General features: G+C 33.8%; 1 protein-coding gene across 6 annotated transcripts in view; it reads left to right on the top strand.

Annotated features, from left to right (window-relative positions):
* Positions 1 to 24,217, top strand: part of LOC125052703 (transcription factor collier) — a 56,911-nt gene that overhangs the window by 21,570 nt on the left and 11,124 nt on the right. For all 6 annotated transcript variants that reach the window (XM_047653691.1, XM_047653690.1, XM_047653689.1 and 3 more), the window contains exons 7-8: positions 1,047 to 1,115; positions 23,055 to 23,136. In XM_047653691.1, coding sequence (XP_047509647.1) covers positions 1,047 to 1,115; positions 23,055 to 23,136 — 151 coding nt within the window. The remainder of the gene's footprint in view (positions 1 to 1,046; positions 1,116 to 23,054; positions 23,137 to 24,217) is intronic.

Below are 24,217 nucleotides of genomic sequence, written 5' to 3'. Positions count from 1 at the left end.
ATACAAAACCGGTGGGTACCGGTATTGCTGTCGCTATCAGAAGTACGGAAGTACCACAATAAGGCGCGCTACGTAAATATTGATTCTCGGGAACAATCATCAATCATATGAAAAACTTTATTTATTCCCAGCAGTCTTTTGTTAACTTTCGCTAATCATTCTTCTGAGAATCCTACATATCGAAATGATTCAAATATCAATTAATATCTGTTGTGGTTTCCCAACCCTACGAGTTATGGCAGAGACATTCCTGTTTATCATCAACTCCAGGAAGAATTGTTTTGTCATAAATTGAAAATCTCCAATTTTACTTGCGTTAAACACTTGGTCTGTAAAATATCACTAGGAATGTTTCTTAAAGAGTTTTAGTCGAGTATAATTTTAAAGTTTTAATATTACCTGTGATTGTGTGTGTGTGATTTACGTATACTAATTTTGTACGTGCGTACTTAATGCAATATAGAACATTAACTTAAGCAAGCACACGGTAGTATTAAACAGTTTGTTTGGGGTGGTTTTTCCGTTACGCGTCTCGCCGCACTGTCTATGTAGTTGTGCGTAAATACACAAGTGTTGTATGTGTGATCAATTAAAATTTTATTCCACCTTAGACGCAATGTTTTCGTCTCGTGTTGCACGATATGTGCATCCCTGTCACTCGTCTTCGGGGAGGAGTCTCAGGGGAGCCTGTCCTTTCAATGTCTTTGCCCTTTGCGTCAAGGAGCCGTAGGGCGCAAGAGTTTTCTTAATGTGGATATGGCTTCCTACAAAATCTTAATAAATAGTACTTTTGTAATTCAGTTGATAGACTTTAGTAAATGTTATATCTTGAAGTTTATTAAAGAAAAAGAATTGACATGATTCGTTGTGGGATGTAACTCTATTAGTTACTTACCTGCTGAAATACTTGGAAATACGGTATGTCAACACATACATAGTCTTTCATACACACTTACACATATGCACATATTCGCCAATATTTAGATTTAGTGGGGTATGTCGTATGTATTTTTTCCTTAGCTACCTACATAATTTTTTTTTTGCAGTCGTTGCTGTGATAAGAAGAGTTGTGGAAATAGAAATGAAACACCATCAGATCCTGTTATAATAGACCGGTAAGTTATCGATTTAATCTACGTAACTATAATAATATAAACGTTACAATCTTAGCCTTAGCTTAATCCTAACCTAACCTAATCTTAGTTAAATCGTATTATATATTCTATATGAATATCCACAGTTGCGTCATACGTTGAAATCAATTACCATTTCATCATCATCACTCTCTTTATTTAGTCCATTTCCTCGTGGCCTCCTCCATTTTTTTACAGTACGCTCTGATCTAGCCTTTCTGTATCTACTTAGAGCCAACCTCCTTTTCCTTTAGTTTTTTTATAATGTAGTGTGCCGAACGTTGGCAAGCTGTTATAATAAATGAAATTACAATACTACTTACGAAGGGACAATTTAGTTTTTTCTTTAAAATATTAAGTTTTCGTTTGTTTAATATTTAATTTAATTTTTTGATCTATGAACGTACTTAATTGACGTATGTTTTCTGTTTCATATAATTTGTTTATGACTGTAAACTGTTTTCTTTTTATATATTGTCTAAGTATTTTCTTTTATAATATAGTAGCTGTAAAATTCCTTATAAATAAACATATTTGCTATACATCATCTCGTTAAAAATAACAGCATATCTGCCACTGGTTAAGGGACGCACGGATAAGGGTAGTTAATTATTCAGTTCTTAACTTGGTACTGTTATTATTTCGTCTGCGAAGTCTGTCTCGAACAAATTAACTCATTCACATCTATTTACGGTGATTTATCACTTTGTATGACAGATTTTAAAAAACTTTCTAACGCAAATGCATACGAACCATTGTTATCCGTTAACTTTTCTGGAATGTCAGGAGTTTTGATCGGACGTGGTTTAATTTTAGATTTTTTACTAAACGATTTATTATTATGTTTAGTCGGGTCGGTTTATGATACTGATAGACTGTACACATGGGCATAAGCCGTGAATACAGTTTTTTATGGGTTACGATATTGTAGAAATTTGCGGGTTACTATTACCGTATTTAATAATACTGCTTTTATTAAAGATAGGGAGGTCGGGAGAACTTACTATTTAGAGATTCGTGTAACTGTTATTCCGGTGATGGACAAAATGTTATATTGTTACTTTGTTACTCGACCACATCCTTTTATCTTAAAGATATTGCGTAATTTTATTATTATTATTAAGACATGTTTTTTGCATAATCTTAAAGTTGTCTTTTGTTTCTGTCTGTCAAATTGTGTTTACACTGCAATGAAAAGAGATGAATGGGTACTTTAATTAAAGCGGTGAGACAGGTTTTTTAATAACTGGGAATGTAAACAAAACTTAAGGAAATAATCTGTGCTTGTTCACTTCCTATCTATTAATTAATTTAATTAGAGTAAAATCAAGTAATTATTAAAACTCAAAAATATTTATTGCGAAATTTAAAAAAAATCGTTGTTTTTTTTTTATCTTGCCGTCAATTAAACAAAGTTGTGTAACTAAAATAGTGTATTAACATGAAATTAAAAGGTAAATATTTTCTAAAGGGCTAAAAATCATGATTGTCTCGGCTAATCATCAACCCACGAAACTCGTACAAAAGTCACACAGAATAGCCTCCATGCTGAGTTATTCATAAAGTTTCGTAAAGAACGCAAGCTAATCAGGCTGTCAAATACCAACATAACAATAGAAATAGAAAACTTCATAGGTGAGGGTAGGACTAACGCGGTTCTAATTGATTTGCTTTTTCGTCAATTGAATGGAAATAGGCGTCTCCTAATACTTTGATTGTGAATTACTATGATTACTATGGATTTAAATTAGGGGTTATATATAAATAAAAAAAACTTCGATGCCTTAACATAGCAGTTATCTTATGTCATCACAAGCGCACAGCGCTTTTTAATGTTCCCGCACCTACGTATACACCCGTATTTCCGAACCGGCCTTCGAGAAAAGAGCTAACAATTCCCTGAAAGATCGGCAATTCATCCACAAACCACCAGTGTTGCAGGCGTTTATCACTTTATTCAGTGAATAAATTTAAAAATTAGTATACCACATAACACCGCTTTTTAAGATACTTGCTATTGCGCACCACCACTATTTGTACCAGCTGTCATGGTATTTCTACTCGACTATGGGGCCTTCAAGAGAGGTTACCATTCCCTGTAAGATCGACAACTCACCAGCTAGCCCGGTTGTAGGGCAGTGGTTATCACTTAATTCAAAGTGACCCGTCTGCGTTTGCGTCCAGTCCCATAAAAAACTTCAAATTAAACTTGAAGTATTTCGAGATCATCAATAAGTAATACACGTGTCAAGACAAACATCCTTTTTTTGACCAGTTGACCAGTTACTCTGGCTACTAAAGCTTTATACACGAAATAATAAAACAGACCAAACAAGCGTCGTTCTTCGATACATTAATTCATCAGTCACCCCGCCCACGGTACAGTCGCTTAGTAATTCGATAATTGAAATTGTGCAATTGCGTGCAAAACGCCGCGCCGAATTCATTACACTCCTTGCAATGGTATTTTTTCCATTTTTATCCAGCGTCGGCCGTAATAGCGTTGATGGTTTAATTATTTTATGTGTGCTATAATTGTTTATTTTGCAAATGGATGGTGAATTACAGAATTAGGTCGCATTCTGTTTGTATGTTAATTACCTGTTAGTGTTAATAATTTTAGTGCCGTATAAAGATATTTGTCTATAAGCTTAGTTACTGTCTTACACCAAAATGGGATTTAGTTAACGTTACAAATCAAGTCCAGACAAATCATTTATTTCAATTACGCCTATTAAAAAGGCACTTTTGAAATACAAAATTACAAGTTAAATATATTAATAAAAATGTCTGTAGTTGCCTCTTCCAAAGGTTTCATATGGAGAAGAATGGGTAAGAAATAGTTTTACACTATTTTGATACATTGATTTGATAATAATTATATGTGAAGATTTAGAACAAAAATTGATTTAAAAAAAAATACGACATAGTGCCCCAAAACACTTGCTTTTTATAAGGTATTTAGCAGGGCAATTAACTAAAAAAACTTTTATCTTACAGATAAGTATCTTTAATTAAGTTTTTAGTCTCTGCACAAAGGCACATTTTAACAATACGTTCAAGCCAAACTTCAAACCAATAATTAACTAAAAAACTTACCTAATTTACTAAAAAGGATATTTAAACATAAGAAAGTGTCCAATAACACTTACAGTCTCTATTGAGGGATCGACACTCTGTTCTTGTGCAAAGTAAATAATATTTTTTTATAAGTAAAAACTAAAATTTGGATTTTTTTTCGCAGTTTTGTTGACCATAATTGTCATATATTTTAGAATTTATACATTGTAATTCATACTATAGAAAATGTATATATGATGAGTGCTTTAATAAATAAATAAATAAGCAATTAAATTTATCTCAAATTAAATGTTTTATGAAATTAAATTTATAAAACATGCGTTTGTCTACCAACCACACAGTTATAATTATATAGGATAATTCCATAAAACAAATGAAGATCGCAGAAATTGATGCATGTATGTACGGATAACACGAATAACTGACGTAACTGTAAAAGCAGGCAACAATCCAGAACCCTTCGAATCAGCAGCAATTTGTTAAGTGGATTTTTGCCCGAGACACGATCGCGGCTCGTCGCGCTCCTGTACACAATTTCATTATCTCTGCTCGCCTGCCCGTTGCCGACTCTACTATTAACTTATTCAATATACATTTTGTAATAACTAAAATCTACGTATTTGTTAATTAGTGAGCTTAAACATTTTGGTCGCTGTCTTGGGGTGACTTTTAACTATTATAAAATTTGGTTATGTATTTTCTATTCAATTCTATTATATTATATATATTTGATTATTATATATTATTAAAATCACAAAAGTCGGTAACACACCACCACTGCAAGCCTCATTGCGTTGTAGGTGTCCATTGGCATTGTCAGTATCACCTACAAGCCATACACGGATTGAAAAAAAACGTTCAAATCTTGTTCAATTAAAAAAAAACTTATTTGTAACTGGAGGTACAAAAACCTAATAAAACATCAATTTAGGATACCCATACTCTACTTTGATGGACTTTAAATCAATTTCCAATTCAATGTTCCCTACGCAATCACTTAAGAATTTTATGAAGCGGAATGATTAAGATGTTTTGTACTTGAATTTAAAACGATGACCGAGGGTTGGTTGATGATCGTATTAAACTATTCTATAAACATATTGTGACTTGCTATTAGTAGATTAATAGTTTAGGGAATCATAATTGATTACATGGAATCAATGTAAGCATTAAAAGTAGGGTCATCACACTTTGTATATTATTTAACTGTTTTTTAGTCATTTTTGTAAGAACCTCAAAGCTCCGCCGTTCACACATTTTCTTTGTATAAAGTGTTTACTCCATATATTTGTGTCTATTTATTTATTAATTAAAGTTTACCACATCATACATTATTTATATATGCATGACAATTTAGGTAAACATAAATACCTATTACAAAAAAATACAATTAAAATATGTACAAGACAAAATAAAAATACCAGATTTTTTTTGTTTAGCAGAAAAAATATTAACAACGAAATTACACGTGGAATTCTAACCGATTAAAAAACCCGAGGTCCGAAAATCCCGGAAATCAATACAGATGGCTGTCTGATGTATACCACTTAAATACATCTAATGTAAAAAAACTTATAACTCCGCATATGGCATACATCTTCATTACAATGGAATCTTTACACCCTATTTCGGGTGTGACAAAATCGATTCCCAATTTGATGTAGCCCTCCGTTTCTCTATTTGATAGCATATTTTGGATGAAATCGATTTATACTAAAATAATGCTGTATAGTTTTGAAATTAATTCATCGCAGTATTATTATTAATACAAAAAACTTTACGAACAAACAATAAATTCGCACACATTCCTAACCACAAATAGTACCTATTTGTGGGCCGAAATTCTAATTTTACATTAGGGAAATGTTTCTCTATAAAGACGAGAATCTCTCGACTGCAGTTTTCCGGTAATTTTCGGTCTTGTGAACATTGGTGGGAGCGAATCACTGCTATTATATTATCTCATTAGACACGCCGCGCCGCGGTGCGCCTCTTTTCTTTTCGCCAAATAAATTCGTTTCTGAACGCTTGATTTCCTTTATTACGTTATGTGATTTGTTTTAACTTTAGAATCTTGTATTTATGGTTCCTGTTTTAGTTTGTGTTATGAGTTAAACGTATTTTTATAATGTCTTTCGGCACATAGAGGCTTCATTAACAAGGCAATGTCCCATAACAAATAGTTTGCAAACAAAAGTTCATTCGAGCGCGACCCCCGAATGGTAGGTTTGAAAGTTCTGCTGTAAGAGTTTCTATAACTTCATAAGTCTTTATTAATAGCCTTATAAAATCGCGTCGTGAAAACACACTCAAGTTTAATCTTTGAATTAAAGTGTCTCTAATTATTGAGTAAAACAAAAGTCTATCTTAATAAAAAATACAATAGAAAAAGTATATTAGATCATACAAAAATATCAAACAAAGAACTGTGATTCAACAAAAGAAATCGTCACACTTAGCCTTATATATACAAAAAAGGAAACTGGTCCCAAAAGTGTACCCTGGGGGAGGCCGCGTTTCGCTACGGCCCGATACAAGCACGACGACCGGTGATTAGGCTTCTTATCCTTAAGATAGCGACAAAACTGTGCAAGACTTAACAACTAGGACCGTTTTCTTATTCCCTCTAACCAAGCATTTTCTTGTCGACTTATCTAACGTTCAGCTTAAATTTTCTATGTAATGTGGCCTTTGCTTAATTTTTTTTATTGAACAAAAAGATTTACATCTAATTGGTACTAAAAAATAAATCGAGGAAGCAAAGTAATGAGATGTCGTATTTCTGATTTATAGTAATATAGACGCACTGGTACCCTCTGATTTCTACTCGATAAGTCTGGGTGACGATCGTAAATTGAAATATGATGTCGCCGTAATGAGCTCGAGTAATCGCAACGACCCTTCAACTCGCAAGGCATTGCAAAATGTCTCGTAAATTAAAAAATATCATCATTTACAAGACCTCTTCTTATGTAGATAAATCTTTTATCAAAGTTATACTTGTATCAAACAAATGATGACTTTCTTCATATAATGAAGCCATCGAACTTTTTAAACTTAAACATTTTATTCTTAGCCATGTGCAAGTCTTCTATCTCAATTTCGACCTCATTTTGGATTCCAATACGTGATTCGTCGGTTCGGAAATTATTCGGTGAAAATTCACCATCTCGTTAGAATGTGCGATCCGGTCGAGCGAGGCGAGCCAACCGCTTGATAAATTGTCTGGAATAATAATGATGAATTGCAACTAGTACGATCCTGATGTTAGTTCTAATCTATGAGCGGTTTTATTACATTATTTTAAAAGTAGAATTTCGTTGCTTTTTCATAGACAAGACAAAAGTAATAGGAAGGATCTGTCAAAAGCTATTAATAAAATGTCCTCAAAGGAACTAAAAATAAATTCAGCAGTTTTTACGCTAGTTGCTTTTGGTACATGCAATGTACGTACGAAATATATCTGTGGTCATAGATCAGACAGTGATAAGTACATATATCGAGCGTTTCATATTTTAAAAGTGCCTTTAAGATTTCTTAATAATTGCTTGTTCTGTAAAGTTATGAAATTGCATTTATCATTCTGACCTATGGCCACAGATATAAAATATGTGTGTATACGATAAAAAACTTAGACGATATAGATACGGCCACATTTTGTTCGATTAATTAGTGGCAAGCTTTTTCCAATTTTATTACAACAAAATAACCGTTATTAAAAAGACAACTCCGTGTTCATTTAATTAGTGGGAAGGTTTTATCGGTCCCTCTCTCTTCGGAGCTTAAAAAGAATTTCAGACTGTCATTTGTCGAAGCAAAATTTTTTCACGTCACATTTAAGAGCACACCTATTCCAATGTAGTGAAATTAAGTAAAGTTAATTGTCGCTTTATGATGGCATTGCGTGAGGTGGGGTCAGATAGCAAACAAATTGTTGTGAACTTAGTCTTGGAATAGAGAATTGTGGACATGGTATTTGTTTTATGAGCAAACACGTTTATGTCGTAAAGATACATAGTATATTCCTGTATTAATGTGTACAAACGCTTATAATGGAATACTTACTATAATAACTTAACTTACTAATTGCAGGCATTTTAAAGTAATTTGGTTGTTTCATTTTTTATTTTGATTGTACAAAATATATGGATAACTTTATAAAACAACGTTCAATTTCTAAGACGACATCAGTCTTACTAAAAATATATTTTTTAATAATTTCGTGAAATAATAAAAAAGTATAATACCTTTTAGAGACTTGGTTATAGTTTCTTTTTTAAAAGTGTCATTTTCTATCCTTATACCAATCGAAAGAGCGGCCTATATCTTTTGGAGGTCAAAAGGCTGAAAAAAAACAAAAGGAAAAATATACCGTCTCTAAGCGTTTATTATTTGAAAATCAAAAGTTCACTTAAGTCTAATTAAATACGAGTGACTTATTCAATTAGTTATCATGATTTGAATGTAATCGTGACCTTTCATTTGATTAATGGCCTCTTCAGTCTTCAATTTTGTTTTATAATTGCGGAATATTAATGGAATATATCTGTTTTTAATATCCATTAAGGAATATCATTTGATACATTTTTGATTGAATTGACTATTAAATGAAAGTGAAATTCTAAATTGTATTTTTTTAGTATCTCAATGAAATAGTCCGATCCTGTTAACCTCTTATTGGGGATGCCCCTGCGGACCAGGACCTAAGAGAAATGTTGGCCTAGTGGCTTAAAAGACCTTTCCCTGGTCTTGCCTTCGAATAACGGCTGTGCACAAATGGAATTTCCTTTCTGTGGAATGTGGAATTAGGATTTCCTCCTACAGCTACGGTGAGGGCAAACATCGTGAGGAAACTGTGATGTCTAGATCTTAAAAATCGATTATCTGTAAGACAAAGGAGTTACTTGCCCATTCTTCTCCATATGAGACCTTTTGGTAGGGGATACTAGAGTCATATTTTTTAAATATTTTTAACTTGTAATTTTGACTTTCAAACTTTTTAATAGGCCTAATTGAAATAAATGATTTGACTTTGAATTTGACACCGAACGCTGATCACCTACTTGTCTGTAAAATATAAATAATCCAACAAAAGCAGATGCAATCTGAGCCCAACCCCATAAAGGGTTGTAGCTCTTCTGGACTGCTGGAGTATTATTTAAAATTAAGAACAGTCATTCAAGGAAAACAGTTTTAAACAAAAATATAACTCTTTACTTTGAATTTCAAATACACTACCGCATTTACCACAGAGAGTGTTGAGTTTCATAATGGGACGTCGAGGCAGAATACGAAATACCACCTGTGTCACCTCGACGTCCGTTGTGCCAAAACTGAGCGTTTTTTAAGGGAGTTCTTTGGGGCAAGCCCATTTGACTTAGGTCCTTCAAGAAAAGAGCGTACCAATTGTTAAAAGGCCGGCAACGCACTTGCGATCGTACTGACAACGTGAGTGTCCACACGGTGAGCCTTCTACCCGTATGCCCCCTGCTATTACACACACACTGATAACTATTAACGTAACATATGTATTTTATTATTTTAAACGTAGCTTTATATTGTTTAGAATTAATCATAAGTCAAGTATAAAAGGGGTATGTATACGAGCCGTTAGCTTCCTTTAGTGGCAGACACAAGACGTCAGCACGTTTAAGCGCCAATTAATTATTAAGGAACCCAGAGCTCCTTGCTTTGACTCTTTGACGGCGAACAACAATGTGGCCCCTGATTGCCTGCTTTGTAAATTGCATTATCGTGGTTTGCTTGTCTTTGTTTACCGATAGTGTTATCTGGCTTGAGGCATACATATGAAAGCGGTTTCAAATCATTTTATAGCTAGCTAAAAATGCCTGTCCGTGAATTATTATTAGTTAACGTTTTTGAATATAGTTTTTTACCAGCAAGTCACAGCTTATTAAAAATCAACATGCCAACTTAATACGTGTCTGTATTTATTGGATTCGATTCCTAGTGTAAAAATAACTGATTTAGATTTAACTACTGGAGATTTTCTAGTAGGTATTTCACGCATACATACCAAGATTAGTATGGGGTTTTGCAAATTATAGTGGCTTCAGCGTGCGACTCTCATCCCTGAGGTCGTAGGTTGGATCCCTGGCTGTGCACCAATGGACTTTCTGTCTATGTGCTTATTTAACATTCGCACGTACGTGAGGAAAACGGCTTTGCCTTAGACCCAAAAAGTCGACGGCGTGTGTCAGGCACAGGAGGCTGACCACCTACTTGTCCATTAGATTTACAAATGATCATGAAACTTATACACAAATCTGAGGCCCACACCTAAAAAGTTTGTAGCGCCACTGTTTTATTTTGTTATATATTTAAAAGCATAAAAGTCTATCCAAAACCCAGTTTTCTATATACATATATACAAAAATGTGTCTCTCTACGTAAATAATACGATATTGAATGGCCTTTTGGACGAGTATATTCTACGAGAATAGAGAGGTTTTAAACTATATTTCGGCAAACATATCGCAGGGGTCGGATTTGATAGAAGCGCCTTTTTCAATTGTAACTAGTAAATCCAATTTTCGTCATGTATCACTCGCGTAAGGGTGAAATAATAATGGACAGGTTGGTATGACAGTTTTAAGACTGACATAAGAAAACAACAGAAATGTGTCAAAATATGTCTCATTCAACGTGATTCACAACACTGAACCCAATTTTAATTAATGAATTGATAACAAGTTGAGAAGAAAACTTATTATTATATAAATGAATTTATTTAAAACATAAAATATATGTTATTGATATAGTCAGTATACGATGTTGTAAGGAGTCTTAGTAGAAGGTCCTTAAGTAATTGACTGAATAATACGACCGACTTGGTATTAGATGGATCTTACAACTTTTTACGGTATAAGAAATGTGTGAGAGCCTTGGTTTTTTACACGCTTTATATTAGCTTCACCTGTATGTATGTATGTATGTATGAATGTATGTATGTATGTAACCGACTCCTTCGGACTCGAATTTGACCTACATTAAACGGACAGATTTAATTCAAACTTTGTACACTTATAAAGAATCAGCGACAATATAATAATTTCATAGGTTTATCTCGAAAAAACAATGAAATTATTTTAAGTCCACAAAGCAATACGATTAAATTGAGACAACACGTATTGCTGCTAGGACTAAAATGTGGAAAATAAATTTAGTTTAAAAGAACTAAAAAACACGCTATTGAAAAACAAGTTATTGATGGCATCATAATAACATCTCTAAGTTGTTATTTTTTTTTTTAATGCTATTTATTTTGACTGAGCAGCGATGGCCTTGTGGCTTCAGCGTGCGACTCTATTGGCATATAAACAATTTATTATTATTATTATCACTTATTGTAGCGAGTACTACCTTTGTATGCCCAAAACCAATGTTTTACAGGTTCTAAAGATATTTTAGAATACGTTTTCTGGGTACATCTGCACTTAGCTCCCTACAAAAAGAAATTCAGTTATAGTATCAATGGGGTTCGCTTAAATTGCATTGAGCTACCCATTAACGCCTTGTCAGATCGGATTTCGATTTATGCGTTTGATAAATGGAATATATCAATGCACTTATCAGTCGATAATGATAAGATTATTAGAAAAACATTGAATAAAAATCTTTGGACCGCCGTTTATCGTTTGCAGTGTTAGCCTCGTGGCTTCAGCGTGCGACTCTCATACCTAAGGTCGTAGGTTCGATCCCCGGCTGTGCACCAATGGACTTTCTTGCTATGTGAGCATTTAACATTTGCTTGAACGGTGAAGGAAAACATCGTGAGGAAACCGACATGTCTTAGACCCAAAAAGTCGACGGCGTGTGTGGAGGCTGATCACCTACTTGCCTATTAGATTTAAAAATGATCATGAAACAGATTCAGAAATCTGAGGCCATGACTTAAAGAAGTTGTGGCGCCACTGATCTATTTTATTATTTATTTGTTAACCGTTTACCGAGATTAAAGTTATTAATTTATATATACCTTTATTAGTAATCATAACAATCAAATATACAGTATTTAAATTTTTCTTAACCTACATAGTAATAATAACAATAATTAATAAATAGAAAATTAATACAAATTTAAAAAGTTTGGTCCCTGCGCCAGTGTACCTTTAACGCTGGCAGTATTTCCTAGCTGTATTGCGATACTTATTCGTTGAGCGATGAAAGCACCAGCTCTGGGTTCAGCGGTACTATCTACCAGGCGCCAACTTAAATATTTAATTAGCGCCTGTGCACTTGAACCCTCGGCCCAAGAGTCTCTACTCCAAAGGGAACAAAATCAAAGTTGTAGGAAAGACTTTTATATTTGAGCCGTTTATTATTTTTCGCCTGCTCAGCGGAAGCTGAAGAACTAGATATACTAAATTCAGCACAACTAGTATGCATATTATAAAGTACTCTCAACTCAAAAGTTATTAAATATATATTATACATACTCGTAACAATGGCAAAAGATTCTTAATGCAGACAAATCAGTTATAGGAAATAATAAACTTTACTATAAGCATTGTGGATAATGAAACTGTAGTAAATTTTATTATTCCCACAAATATCTATTAAGGACGCAGTTTTCCTATTCGAAGAAGTTAATGAAAGAATTAGCTTTCATTACATCGAATACGATTCGTTTAACGGTTTCCAGAACGGAATCAGGACCTCCGTTATCTTTGTGCGAGGAGACGTGAGTGTCGATTATCTGTGATAAGGTTTATATAAAAGGAAAAAGGCTTTATATATTTTTTAATACGAAAATATTTTTGTCAGACAGACATAACATTTATAACCAACGACACACACGCAGAAACACAAAATAATAACCAAAAGAGAAAAATAACAAAAAATTATGGAAAGAAAAAACAGGAATAACACATTTTAAGTGTGTTATGTGTGTGTATTGTGGTGGCCCTTACCCGGCATTATACTGTGGAGCAGACGCTCCAAAGCGCTGGTCATTCTGCCAGAGACCATAACAGTTAGTTTGCGCTTCATACATGCACATCAAACTAAAAAGTGAAAAATAATTCCTAATTTAGGCTGAAAATGGTAATGAACAAAAAATACTGGTATTATTGTGAAAAAGCGTGGGTTTCTCGATAGACGAAAAATATGGCACAGATTCACTTTTTAGTTTGATGTACTTTAAAAGCGTGTTTTATAGTTTTTTTTAACTATATTTAATTTTAGTTAAAAAAAAATTATTTTTTTCATTTTTTTTCGGATTATTGCATTGTCATCGATCTTTGACAGGTGCGCAAAGTTTGAATTAAATCTGTCCGTTAAAAGTGGGTCAAAATCGAGTCCGAAGGAGTCGGTTACATACATACATACAGGTGAAGCTAATATAAAGCGAGTAAAAAAGATGTCAATTTTCTAATCAAAGTCAAAGTCAAATCATTTATTTCAATTAGACCACCTAAAATGGCACTTTTGAACGTCAAAGAAAATACAAAGATGATTCTAGTTGCCTCTTCCAAAAGGTAGTTTCGGGTGGAGAAGAATGGGCAAGAAACTCCACACTTACTCTTTTAAAATAGGATTACAATATTTCGTTTACATTTGTTAAATAATTATATGTGAAGACAATGCACGTACCTTACGTTCTAGTACCTTATATGAAAGTTCTAGAGTATGTACCCTTCACTTTTAAGCGTACAAAATGACAAAACCGACTCATGAGGGGGAACGGACTTTCAATTTTAATGCATTAATTAAGCCCTCCTGGCTGATCCCCGAAATCGTCTAGAAACTCGCTCCGCTTAAATTAGAGCAGATTTCATTGTCTTTTTATTTCGTCTTCCAAATTCAAATAAGACTACCCTTTACCGGCCATAAAAGGATACCAGGATTCAGCCCGTCACTTCTAACGCTAATTCCCCGTTCAAACTGCGATACTGATTGGACGATATATTTAACAATCCTACTGCGAAAAAGTATATTCTACGAAGTTTTTTCCGCGCCACATTTACTTATTTCAAACTGTTGCAAGTTCCTCGTGAAGCATGCGTTACTAATACTAATTACGATAACAACAAGGTCGCATTTAGCTTAGCAGTTGGTGGCGTTTTGTTGTATTTTTTACATTTGCAAGAATATTACGGGTGCCCATGGAGGGTCTTAACGGGAGGTCGTTTGCTGTGCTGCCAGCCTTTCTAAGATTAATGACGTTGCTCCAAGACGCTTTGTTGAGGCGAATTGACAAAAACCTTATAATTAAAGAGATTCTATATCGTGGAATAAAAATATACAAGCGATTGGATTTGTTGTGTATTTTGACGTATTACGAAAAATAGTATTAATAACTTTTGTTTTACCTTGTTGGCCTTGTGGCTTCCGCGTGCGACCTTCATCCCGGAGGTTGTAGGTTCGATCCCCGTTTGTGCAACAATTAACTTTTTCTATGTGCGCTATTCGCTCGAATAGTGAAGGAAACCGGCTAGCCTATTAGATTTACCCAGACCTAAAAAGGTTGTAGTGATAATTTTTTTTATAAAATTCATTTATGATATTACAAATTACTAAGAGCATTCTGCTTAATTTTTTATACACTATATAATACGATGCTACTTCCTTTCTTTTCATCGTTTTTATCGCGGTCGTTATATTTTGATATCGCCGTTTTGTAGGATCGCCGATATAACGTTTATTGTTTTGGTTTAGCTCAAATATTACAGAATTATAATTTTTCTTTTGTTCAGACTGTTAAGCACTTGAATGTGGAGTATAAGTACTTACTAGAACAGTAATTCGACGTTTATATATAGTCTTGAAATTCTTTTGAAACTTAGAGTTTGATATCGCTAATCAGTCCTATGGGCCGCCATTTTTGTTGCGTAATTTCTTTTCAATATAAAATTGAAATAAAAATTACGCATGGCCTACTATATACTTAAAGTCTTGTGGGTTGGTGAGCAGCCCAAGTGTTAGCCAAGAACTCGGTGTCTTAGTACTCGTACCTAGGGAATATATGGCGAAGTCCAAGGTTGTTTGCGATACCAAGGGCCAGAACCAGTCTGTTGCACAGATCCCCTTTAACAAAGACGTTGCGCTTACTGAATGCTGTCTCCGACAAGCGACAGTAGCGATACTGTGTGTTTAATATTATATATATATTTTGTCGGCATCAAAGCCAATACTGTAATGTATGTATTTTTGAGAAAAAATACATGAATAAATATGTATATAATGCGTTAATCTCTAGTTGAATCATCTCTTCTCTCATCATCATCTTTTTGTAATTAATATAAATGTAATACTCTCTCTCTTTTCTGTAGCTCATGTCTTAGTGTTGTGGTCACTATTTCCACCGGTTTCTGTCTAGAGCTTCTTTTTTATGTAACATGAGGGAAACGGGAATTTGGCTCACCTGATGTTAGGTAATATCACCGCCCATAGACACTCACATTGCCAAAGGGCTCGCTAGTGCGTTGCCGGTCTTTTAAGAATTGATAAAATGACGACAGCATGTCAAAGCAATGAATAAATCTTTATAATCAGACTTATAATAGGACTGTTAGCGTTACAGACATGATTAATAGAGAATATGAAAACATGTACGCGAATTTCCCAATAATAAATTATGGACCTTGTCCGCTTACCTCGGGTTAACCGGCTTTTATAAACTACCCGGGTAATTTATAACTATTACCCGGAAAACGATCAAGTGATATCACTTTATAGCATATTCAACGTGTAAATATGAGAGGGTGGCGTACTTATGCTGATGTGTTCTACAAATGTATTGCTTTGGAGCTCGGAATATTGTTGTTGGACATTCATTTTGTCTACGTATGGAACGTTTCTAAATTTAGCATGAGCTGGTACCATTTATCGCATACAACATTATTTATATCTATTAAAAATTATTTACCGATAATATATGTAGATAGATTTATATGAGCTGGTCCTGAATGTGAGAGAAAAATGTTCCACTCGCTTCGAAGTCCGTCGTTCTATATGGAACCAGTTTCATCATCGGACGTCGAGGCAGAATACGAAATTTCACCCTTATCACCTCGACGTGCGTTGTTCCATAACTGAGCGTTTTTTAGGCAGTTTTGCCGCGCACCACCATTATTTTGAGCTGCTTATTGAAGTATTTCCGAACCAATTTCACCAGAAATCTGAGGTCCAAACCTAAGGTGGTTGTAGCGCCGATTGATTACTTGTAAATTAAGGTTTTCGATATATTTATAATTTTCCCCATAACAACACATTCGAATCCCGAAAGCAATTTACAGATACATTTAAATTGTTCTTTTTTCAAATCAAACAACAAAAGACGGAAAACAATTTCAAACGATATCTCGAGTTGGAAATTAGTACGTATTAATGCTTATCTCATTGTCGACAAAAACAAACTATCTTACTACAACGTACTTAATGTAATCGTGCTCAATATCCTTTGTTCACTTTCAGACTCATTAAAAAGGCGATGCAATTTAATGAGTTGATAGTGTGCGTTAACCCTCGCTATGTTCGCAAATGTCGACCGCGCAGGCGCGCAAAATAGTGTTCTATTACGTGGCTAGTAAAAACCGTATTAGCTTGTACTTGTCGTTTATGTAGGGGTCGAAGATTAGTGGCCCACGCCTACTATAGCGCTGAGCGGCTGATGGTGCCCCAGAGTGTAGTTACAATTAGAGCGGTGCCCACAATGAAGTGACGGGTAATGTTGCCCTTGTCTTTATATGTTGATTGTACCCGAAAGAACTTAATTTGTACACGACTGTACAGGATTTGAATTTTCAATTTCATCTACTTTTCCTGTTACTCCAATCCTCTAGGAAAACTTTAAAAGGATTACGATAAAACAAATATGTTATACTGAAACAGATCATATCTTGCAGTACGAAGTATGCCAGAGGATTTTTTTTGTAGCTTGGAAATCTAATGTTTAATAACATTTATTAACACTAAATGTATTTTTTTTTCTATAAAATGTAAAATTAAAGCTTTCCTCGCTCAACGAATAAGTATCGCAATACAGCGAGGAAATGCCAGCACTAAAGGTACACTGTACAAGGGACCTTTTTAAATTTGTTTTAATTTTTAATTATTTATATTTGTACTGTGGTTAAAAAATATAAATACTGAATATTTGATTGTTTAGGTTTAAATAAAAGATATCGGCTGGTATTAAAATTTAATATGCGAGTGTATAGCAAGCATGGTATCTGGTTGGCGACAAACTTCTGATAGTCGCGTTTATAAATAGAGCCGTCATTATTAGATATAGATCCATACAGATACGTAGATATGGCATTCGCGATACTCGTTCAATAGTATGAATATCCGTAAGTATACTAGCATAAGCAGGTAGGCGCAGAGAGTATTCAGCGCGTTTGTCAATAGAAACTACTCGGCGCCGAGCGCGTTTTCAGTCAGGCGACCGACTTAGTATAGGAAAGGTTTTGCGATAAACATATATTTTTTTCCAAATTCTCGCGTAGCGTAGTAAAAAATTTCTGCGGGAGGTTTTTTAATATTAGTAGGGCAGTCCTAATATTATAGTCGATAATTAATTGGCTTTGTATTTTTAAATTTCATTACAAACACATTCATATATCTATATATATATATTTATATATATATATATATATAACATTTTATTTAATGTTTATTTTTTAACAAAAAATATATACACTATCCTAAGACTACTGAGTCAATAAGATAATGTTGAAAAATAAATATAAATTTATATGTATATGTGGATTCATATGAACTTGGTTAAAGCCATCAAATTTATTAATATCTGTATAAAGATAGAGAGAGATCATAGATAAATTATTAAGAGAAACATAATAAAAATTGTGTAGACAAACGATATTCTTGCTTTATCTGAAAATCGTACTTTTACTGCTTACGACTATGAAAGGAAAGGTTTTATCGCGTTGCCATGGCAACGGGATGCTGCGTCGTCTGCGATACCCCTCCGTCGGAAAAACTACTACATTGCTTTATTGGAATATATTATGGATGTTATAAAAATGGCATTTTTATGTACCTATAAAAATGTATAGCAAGAACGATTTGATTTAAAAATAACTTTATTTTATATCGTTGTTAAAGTAATCTACTGACTGTTTTAAGCCCGCTGAATTATATAGAATTTTCTTTCCAAATCTGCTATTATCACTTTCTCGGTCAATAAAAGAACTTCGGGAAACTGACATGACCTTCTCAGACCCAAAAACGACGTGTGTCAATCACAGATGGCCCACTTACATGCCCAAAGAATATTCAGCAGAACTCCAAGCCAAGGCCAAAATTTGTTATAGCGTCTCTTGAAGTTTTATAAATATTCTTTCATACTGGTACATTTAGATTTCTAAGGTTTTGTCTAAGGTTCTATTTCTTACTAATAATTTTCTAACGATTTCTAAGTTTAAGGGACGCGGGATTTAAACATAAAATTACGTTTCGACTGTTGAATTAGTATTTAAGGTAATATTTTTTTACGAGTATATTCTACTATGATAGCAGTTTTTAAGCTGTCTAGTAGTTTTTTTTGTTTTTTTTTTTATTATTTACTTAAAAGGTCGAGGGGCAGTTAACCCTTGAATTTGGTACGTACTAAAATATTTACGCGGGATATAGGCACATGCGGAAAAACAAAGTCAAAAACTGGTCCCGTTATGGGCCCGTCGCATGTTAACATAGACTATACAGCACAGACTGGACGCATTTTTACATTTCCATTTAAATATAGCGAAGATAAAAAAAAATCTTATTAAGACAAAAACTATTAATAATAATTTATAGCTTTTTTATAATACAAGAAATATCGTACCGTTCGAAGTTTAAAGCATTCGAAAAAATAATTTAATAATGCAATATTTGGGTAAGTTTACAAAGCTTTATTTAAATGGGTAGTTAACAATATTATCTTACTGATTTTTAACACAGCATGGTGTTACAAACTATATCTAAGAAAACAGTCACACAAAGGAACTAAATCAAGCGACAATATTTTTAAATTAATAGTCACTCTTATTACTTTATAGCTACTAAAACTTTGGACAGTTATGTTTTGAAACCAGCTACAAGCTTGTTCAACCTTCCGCGTACTTAATCTTTGGCGTCCGCATGGCGTGTCGGTATTGAGTGGTGGTGGGGCGTGGGGAGTCAATGCCTGCCCTGGGGACCGCCTCCCGAGGGAGTACAGGGGGACGAAAGGTTAAAAGGGAAAAGTTGGTGGAGACCGCTTGTTGTCGCTCGCGATCTTCCTGAACGTTCGATTGTTCAATTCGATTCGACTCGTGGTCATTTCGATATTCACTTGTTAACTACGATTGATAATACTGAATATTGCTGGTTTCGTTTAATGAAAGCTTCGAAAGTTTGCAATAAATTACGGCGTAGATTATAGAGTTATTACTGATAAGACTATTATTTACTTATAATCATATACAACTTAACAGTTTGTTATAGATAAATAGATAAACAAAAAGATAACGACAGAAAAATAGAGAGAATTACAAGAGAATATCTCTTGTAATTATTATCATGTCAGATAGGTGTCGTATAGAAAATTATTTTCAATTTTCGTTGCAATAGTATCTAAAATGTTTCATATAGGACCTGCTTTTTGGGTTTAAAAAATCTTCTAATTAAAACTAATATAAATTCTGTATCGCGATTGTCGGACCTGAACCTGAAAGTATAAAGAATGTTAGCGCAATAAATTATTCCGCTATAGTTTTAGTTATTTAAAAGAGAACATCTTATGCAAATAAACATAGTATCTTGGGCGCGGAGGATGAGGCGGGTGGCTTCAAGTATTTCACCCTGCGCCACCCCTCACCGCGACTTAATGCCGTAGTAGATTTTTTACATAGTCAAGATACCAACTGAAACTATGAGCAATCAATGTTTATTATTTTGATATGTATATTATACTATGCTAGTAAACCTGTTATGAATGTCGTCTAGTATTAAGATGTTACAACTGTATACAGTTGAAAAATGTCTGTGATTTTTCTGATGCTGCTGGAATCTCAGCTTCTAATAGTTAATCCGCTTAATTAGGCTCAGAAGAGAATATTTTTTTTAAATTTACTAATTATTAAAGTGATTATGATTTTATCAACTCAAACCGTTATTAGATTCAGTAGAAGTTAAAGATACGAGAATATATTTTATTATCATATATACATCTTAACATTAGTTTTTTTTTCTTTTAGTTCTGCTTTTTTGTCTTTATTAAAATTAAGATTTTATTGTTTTTATTATAAATTAGGTTGGGCTTCACAAATCTTTTCTTTTTTTACTGTTTTCTTTATTTAGGGTTGCCTGGAAGTGATCGGGTAGTAGCAATAAGGCCGCCAGTTGCACCATTTAAGTTTATTGTTATTGTTATTATTTATTTGTTAACAAAAAGTGTGAATAACATTAATCCCTATAATAAAACATGTAGAAAAGAATATATGTACTATGAAAATCTTTTTAAGGTCAATCAAAATGGCCTACTTGTACTGGTTATTCAAAGCGCAGTTTTCCTATGATAGGTATCTAAAGATAAACCTTTAAGAACGGGGCTGTATTACACACAGTAAGGGATGAAAAGGGAGGGTTAGTTTTTACGACGAAAGCACTCTTTTCTTTCGTACTTGCTACGGGGAAAATATTTTCACATAGAACGCGGCCATTTTTGTAAGGGACGCGTTTGATTTTTATTTCAAAATTTTTACACTTAACACATCTGTGAATACTTGTATTATTCATTAAGTTTAACCAAAATTGAAATAAAAGTACTAAATAAATACATTTCACGATTAAAGTATGTACCAAAATTATAAATAAATATTTGGCGTTGATTTTCAAGTTTCATAATACCTCATCTTGAAATTTAATTGTAAAGTATATAATCGTGAACAATGAATATGCTGCTAGGGTGTTCCACTTAATTCTTCATTTTAAATCAATGAAATTCAATATTTCTTAAAGTACTAGTACACATGGTTTTCAAAAACAAAATATACTATTTAAACTTCATATAATTCTGCAAAATATCTTGAATGCATCGTATTATAATGTACCTACTAGCATAGACGTTGTCCTATAGATACACAATTAAAAATCATCTAATTGTAATTCTAAACTATTCGTATTACATTCTTAATTCTGACTTCTTTACTTTCACTCTAAATTTTTTACTATTATAATTTTTTCCACTATTATTATTACGTACATTATTTTTATTTTTTTGCGTCAGAGGCGCAAAATATCTGTTGTGGTCTCTGGCAGGATGACCAGTGCTGATGAACACGTCTGCGAAACAACATAATGCTGAGTCAGGGCCAGTCACATGCGCAACACACACACATTACAAACTTAAAATGTACCTATTTCCTTTTTTTTTCCATATTTTTTGTTTTTTTTGTGTGTCTGTTTCGTTACTAATAAATGTTATGTCTGTCTGTAAATTGCTCCAGGAGGTTTTGCCTTGTAACAAACACGCACACGCACAGTTGATAGTTTAGAATAATAAAAAAATATTGAAATACGCTCCTAACTAAAGTTAATGGGTGTTTTAAATTAAAAGCTCTCAATAAAAGTTTCTTTCTAATTCAGTAGCAGATGTAAGGTGGTAAGGTAGTCGTAAATTACGTGGAGCTTCATATAAATTAGCGCCTGTCGGGTCTCTACTCGTATTGTGAAATGCGAACATTTCAACAACTTTAGCCGATAAACCGGTATAGTTTAATTCTTAGAATTACGCTTAATAATTGTAACAAATATGGAAAAAACTACGTAGATAGTAGTGTATAGTTCGGGGTCAAGATGGTAATATGTATATGTGGGAATATATTATTATAATACATATTCAGTAATGTTGTTTAAACCCAACATGGAGTTTGATTGCACGCGCTATGCGTTCTCTATTGTTTTAATAGGTTTTACTATAGCTAGATGGTAGTGTATAGTTAGGGGTCAAGGTGGAAATATGTATATGTGGCAATACTATGCTATTCAGTAATATTATTTGAACCCAACATGAAGCAGGATTATATGTTTTAATGGGTTGTACTATACGTCAACGTAACGTTGTTACATTAAAAAAATTTGTCATTTTATTAGCAGCGGCTCTCGGAATGACAAACCACATTCACTGTCAAGGCGATATATCTGTCCTCAGTTTCTTAAAATATCTCCATTCATAGACCCAGTGTCGGTTGACAGGCGTAAACTCCTAACTCGCAATATTGTGACATAAGGTGTTTAACATAAATAATGCGGGAACAGATGTGCGACGCCGCGGGCTCTACAAATACGTTCGGAAACGCCAGATTTTGGATTATACAGAGCTGTTACCTCATCTATCGTCTCACATTAAACCCTCGTTGTTAATCAGTTTTTGTTAAGTTGTAACAGCTCTCGGAATATCTCATTGTCTGTTGGCACAACAATATTCGCGTGGCTGTAGCCGCGGGCCATGTAAAATATTTCTACTGAAGCATTCATCGTGATCGCCTATCGTACGCTCAATACGCATCGGCCACCCTCCTCGACCCTATCTCGACCGTATAAAGCTCATTTTTCCTTGAAGAATAAATTGCACAAATCAGCTTTATGTAATACGATATGCCACTCTAGAAAATAATGACCTTCAAAGATTTTGCTTGGGTTGGAAAAAAGTGTGAACTTCACAAAAAGTAAGAAGGGCGGAAGGTACAAATTTTGATCATAAGAAACAAATTACAGCTAATAGTTTGGTTTAAAAAAAGCAACAAAAACAGAGTGAAGTGGAAACGGCTTGTTACATTTATTTAATTACTACAAGGTTTTGGTATTAAGAAACGCTTCTGTTTGTTTCAGATTTTTTCTAAAGTTCTTCTTGAAATGCAATCAGAACTGTTTAAAGAATGCTGGCAATCCTCGGGATATGAGAAGATTTCAGGTAAAGAGCACAAACTTTAATTTAAATTTACGTCTAAGTCTACCCTAGAATGAGGTTTAAGCTATAGCACGAAGCTTGGTTTCGCTGGGAATCAAACCCATGACCTCCAAGTTAAGTAAAAAGCAAGCTTTTATCATAGCTATGAAATGTCTATATAGTCTAGTCGACAAGTTGAAAATGGTACAAAAAATGCCATTTTTGTTTCATCTTTAATTGTTTATAACTTTTGCAATTTTTTATGTGCTAATACACGCTTTTGGCACATTTTTCTAGACGTCATTCCGGATCCAATGAGCTATCTCACATAATTTTAAGAGCAGTATCTCTATTTTGTACCATTTTCAACTTGTCGACTAGACTAATAAAATAATTGTCAAAAGCACTTCTTACGAAGTTTTTATTTTGTACAATCTTTCCGCTGTCAAGTATAACGTTCGTTTCTTAGAACCTACGGTTTGAACAAAGAAATTTCTGTATTTACTAGAGAAAGGAAAAATTACTGTGTTTCACAAGTCTATCTCTATCGCGTATAGGGAAGGGTACAAGTCAAATACTTTCTTCTGCAACCGCTGAATAAATTTTACTTTATATTTTTCTTGTACTGTTTATTAAGCAGACGGCAAAAAGACGTCAATTTAAGAATCTAAATCTAAACCACTGAAGCAGAGCAGCCTAGTGGCTTTAGCGTACGACTCTCATCCCTGAGGTCGTAGGTTCGATCCCCAGCTGTGCACCAATGGACTATCTATGTGCACATTTAACATTCGCTTGAACGGTGAAGGAAAATATCGTGAGGAAACCTTAGCCTTAGACCAAAAACGTCGACGGCGTGTGTCAGGCACAGGAGGCTGATCACCTACTTGCTTATTGACAAATCATCGTGAAACAGATTCAAAAATCTGAAGCCTACACCTGAAAAGGTTGTAGCGCCAGTGCTTTATTTATTTTATCACTGAAGCTAATTGATAACACAGGTTGGAAGTATTTACTTAAGTGTATATACAGAGAAGGAAAATGCTTTATATTTCAATTATATAACTTTGTAAATAACGCTCTTTATTTATTTTTATTATATAAAGAG

This window comes from Pieris napi, chromosome 9 (assembly GCF_905475465.1).
Source record: "Pieris napi chromosome 9, ilPieNapi1.2, whole genome shotgun sequence".
NCBI lineage: Eukaryota > Metazoa > Arthropoda > Insecta > Lepidoptera > Pieridae > Pieris > Pieris napi.
The sequence above is the reverse complement of the archived record's forward strand: the minus strand, read 5'-3'. Positions and strand labels throughout refer to the sequence as shown.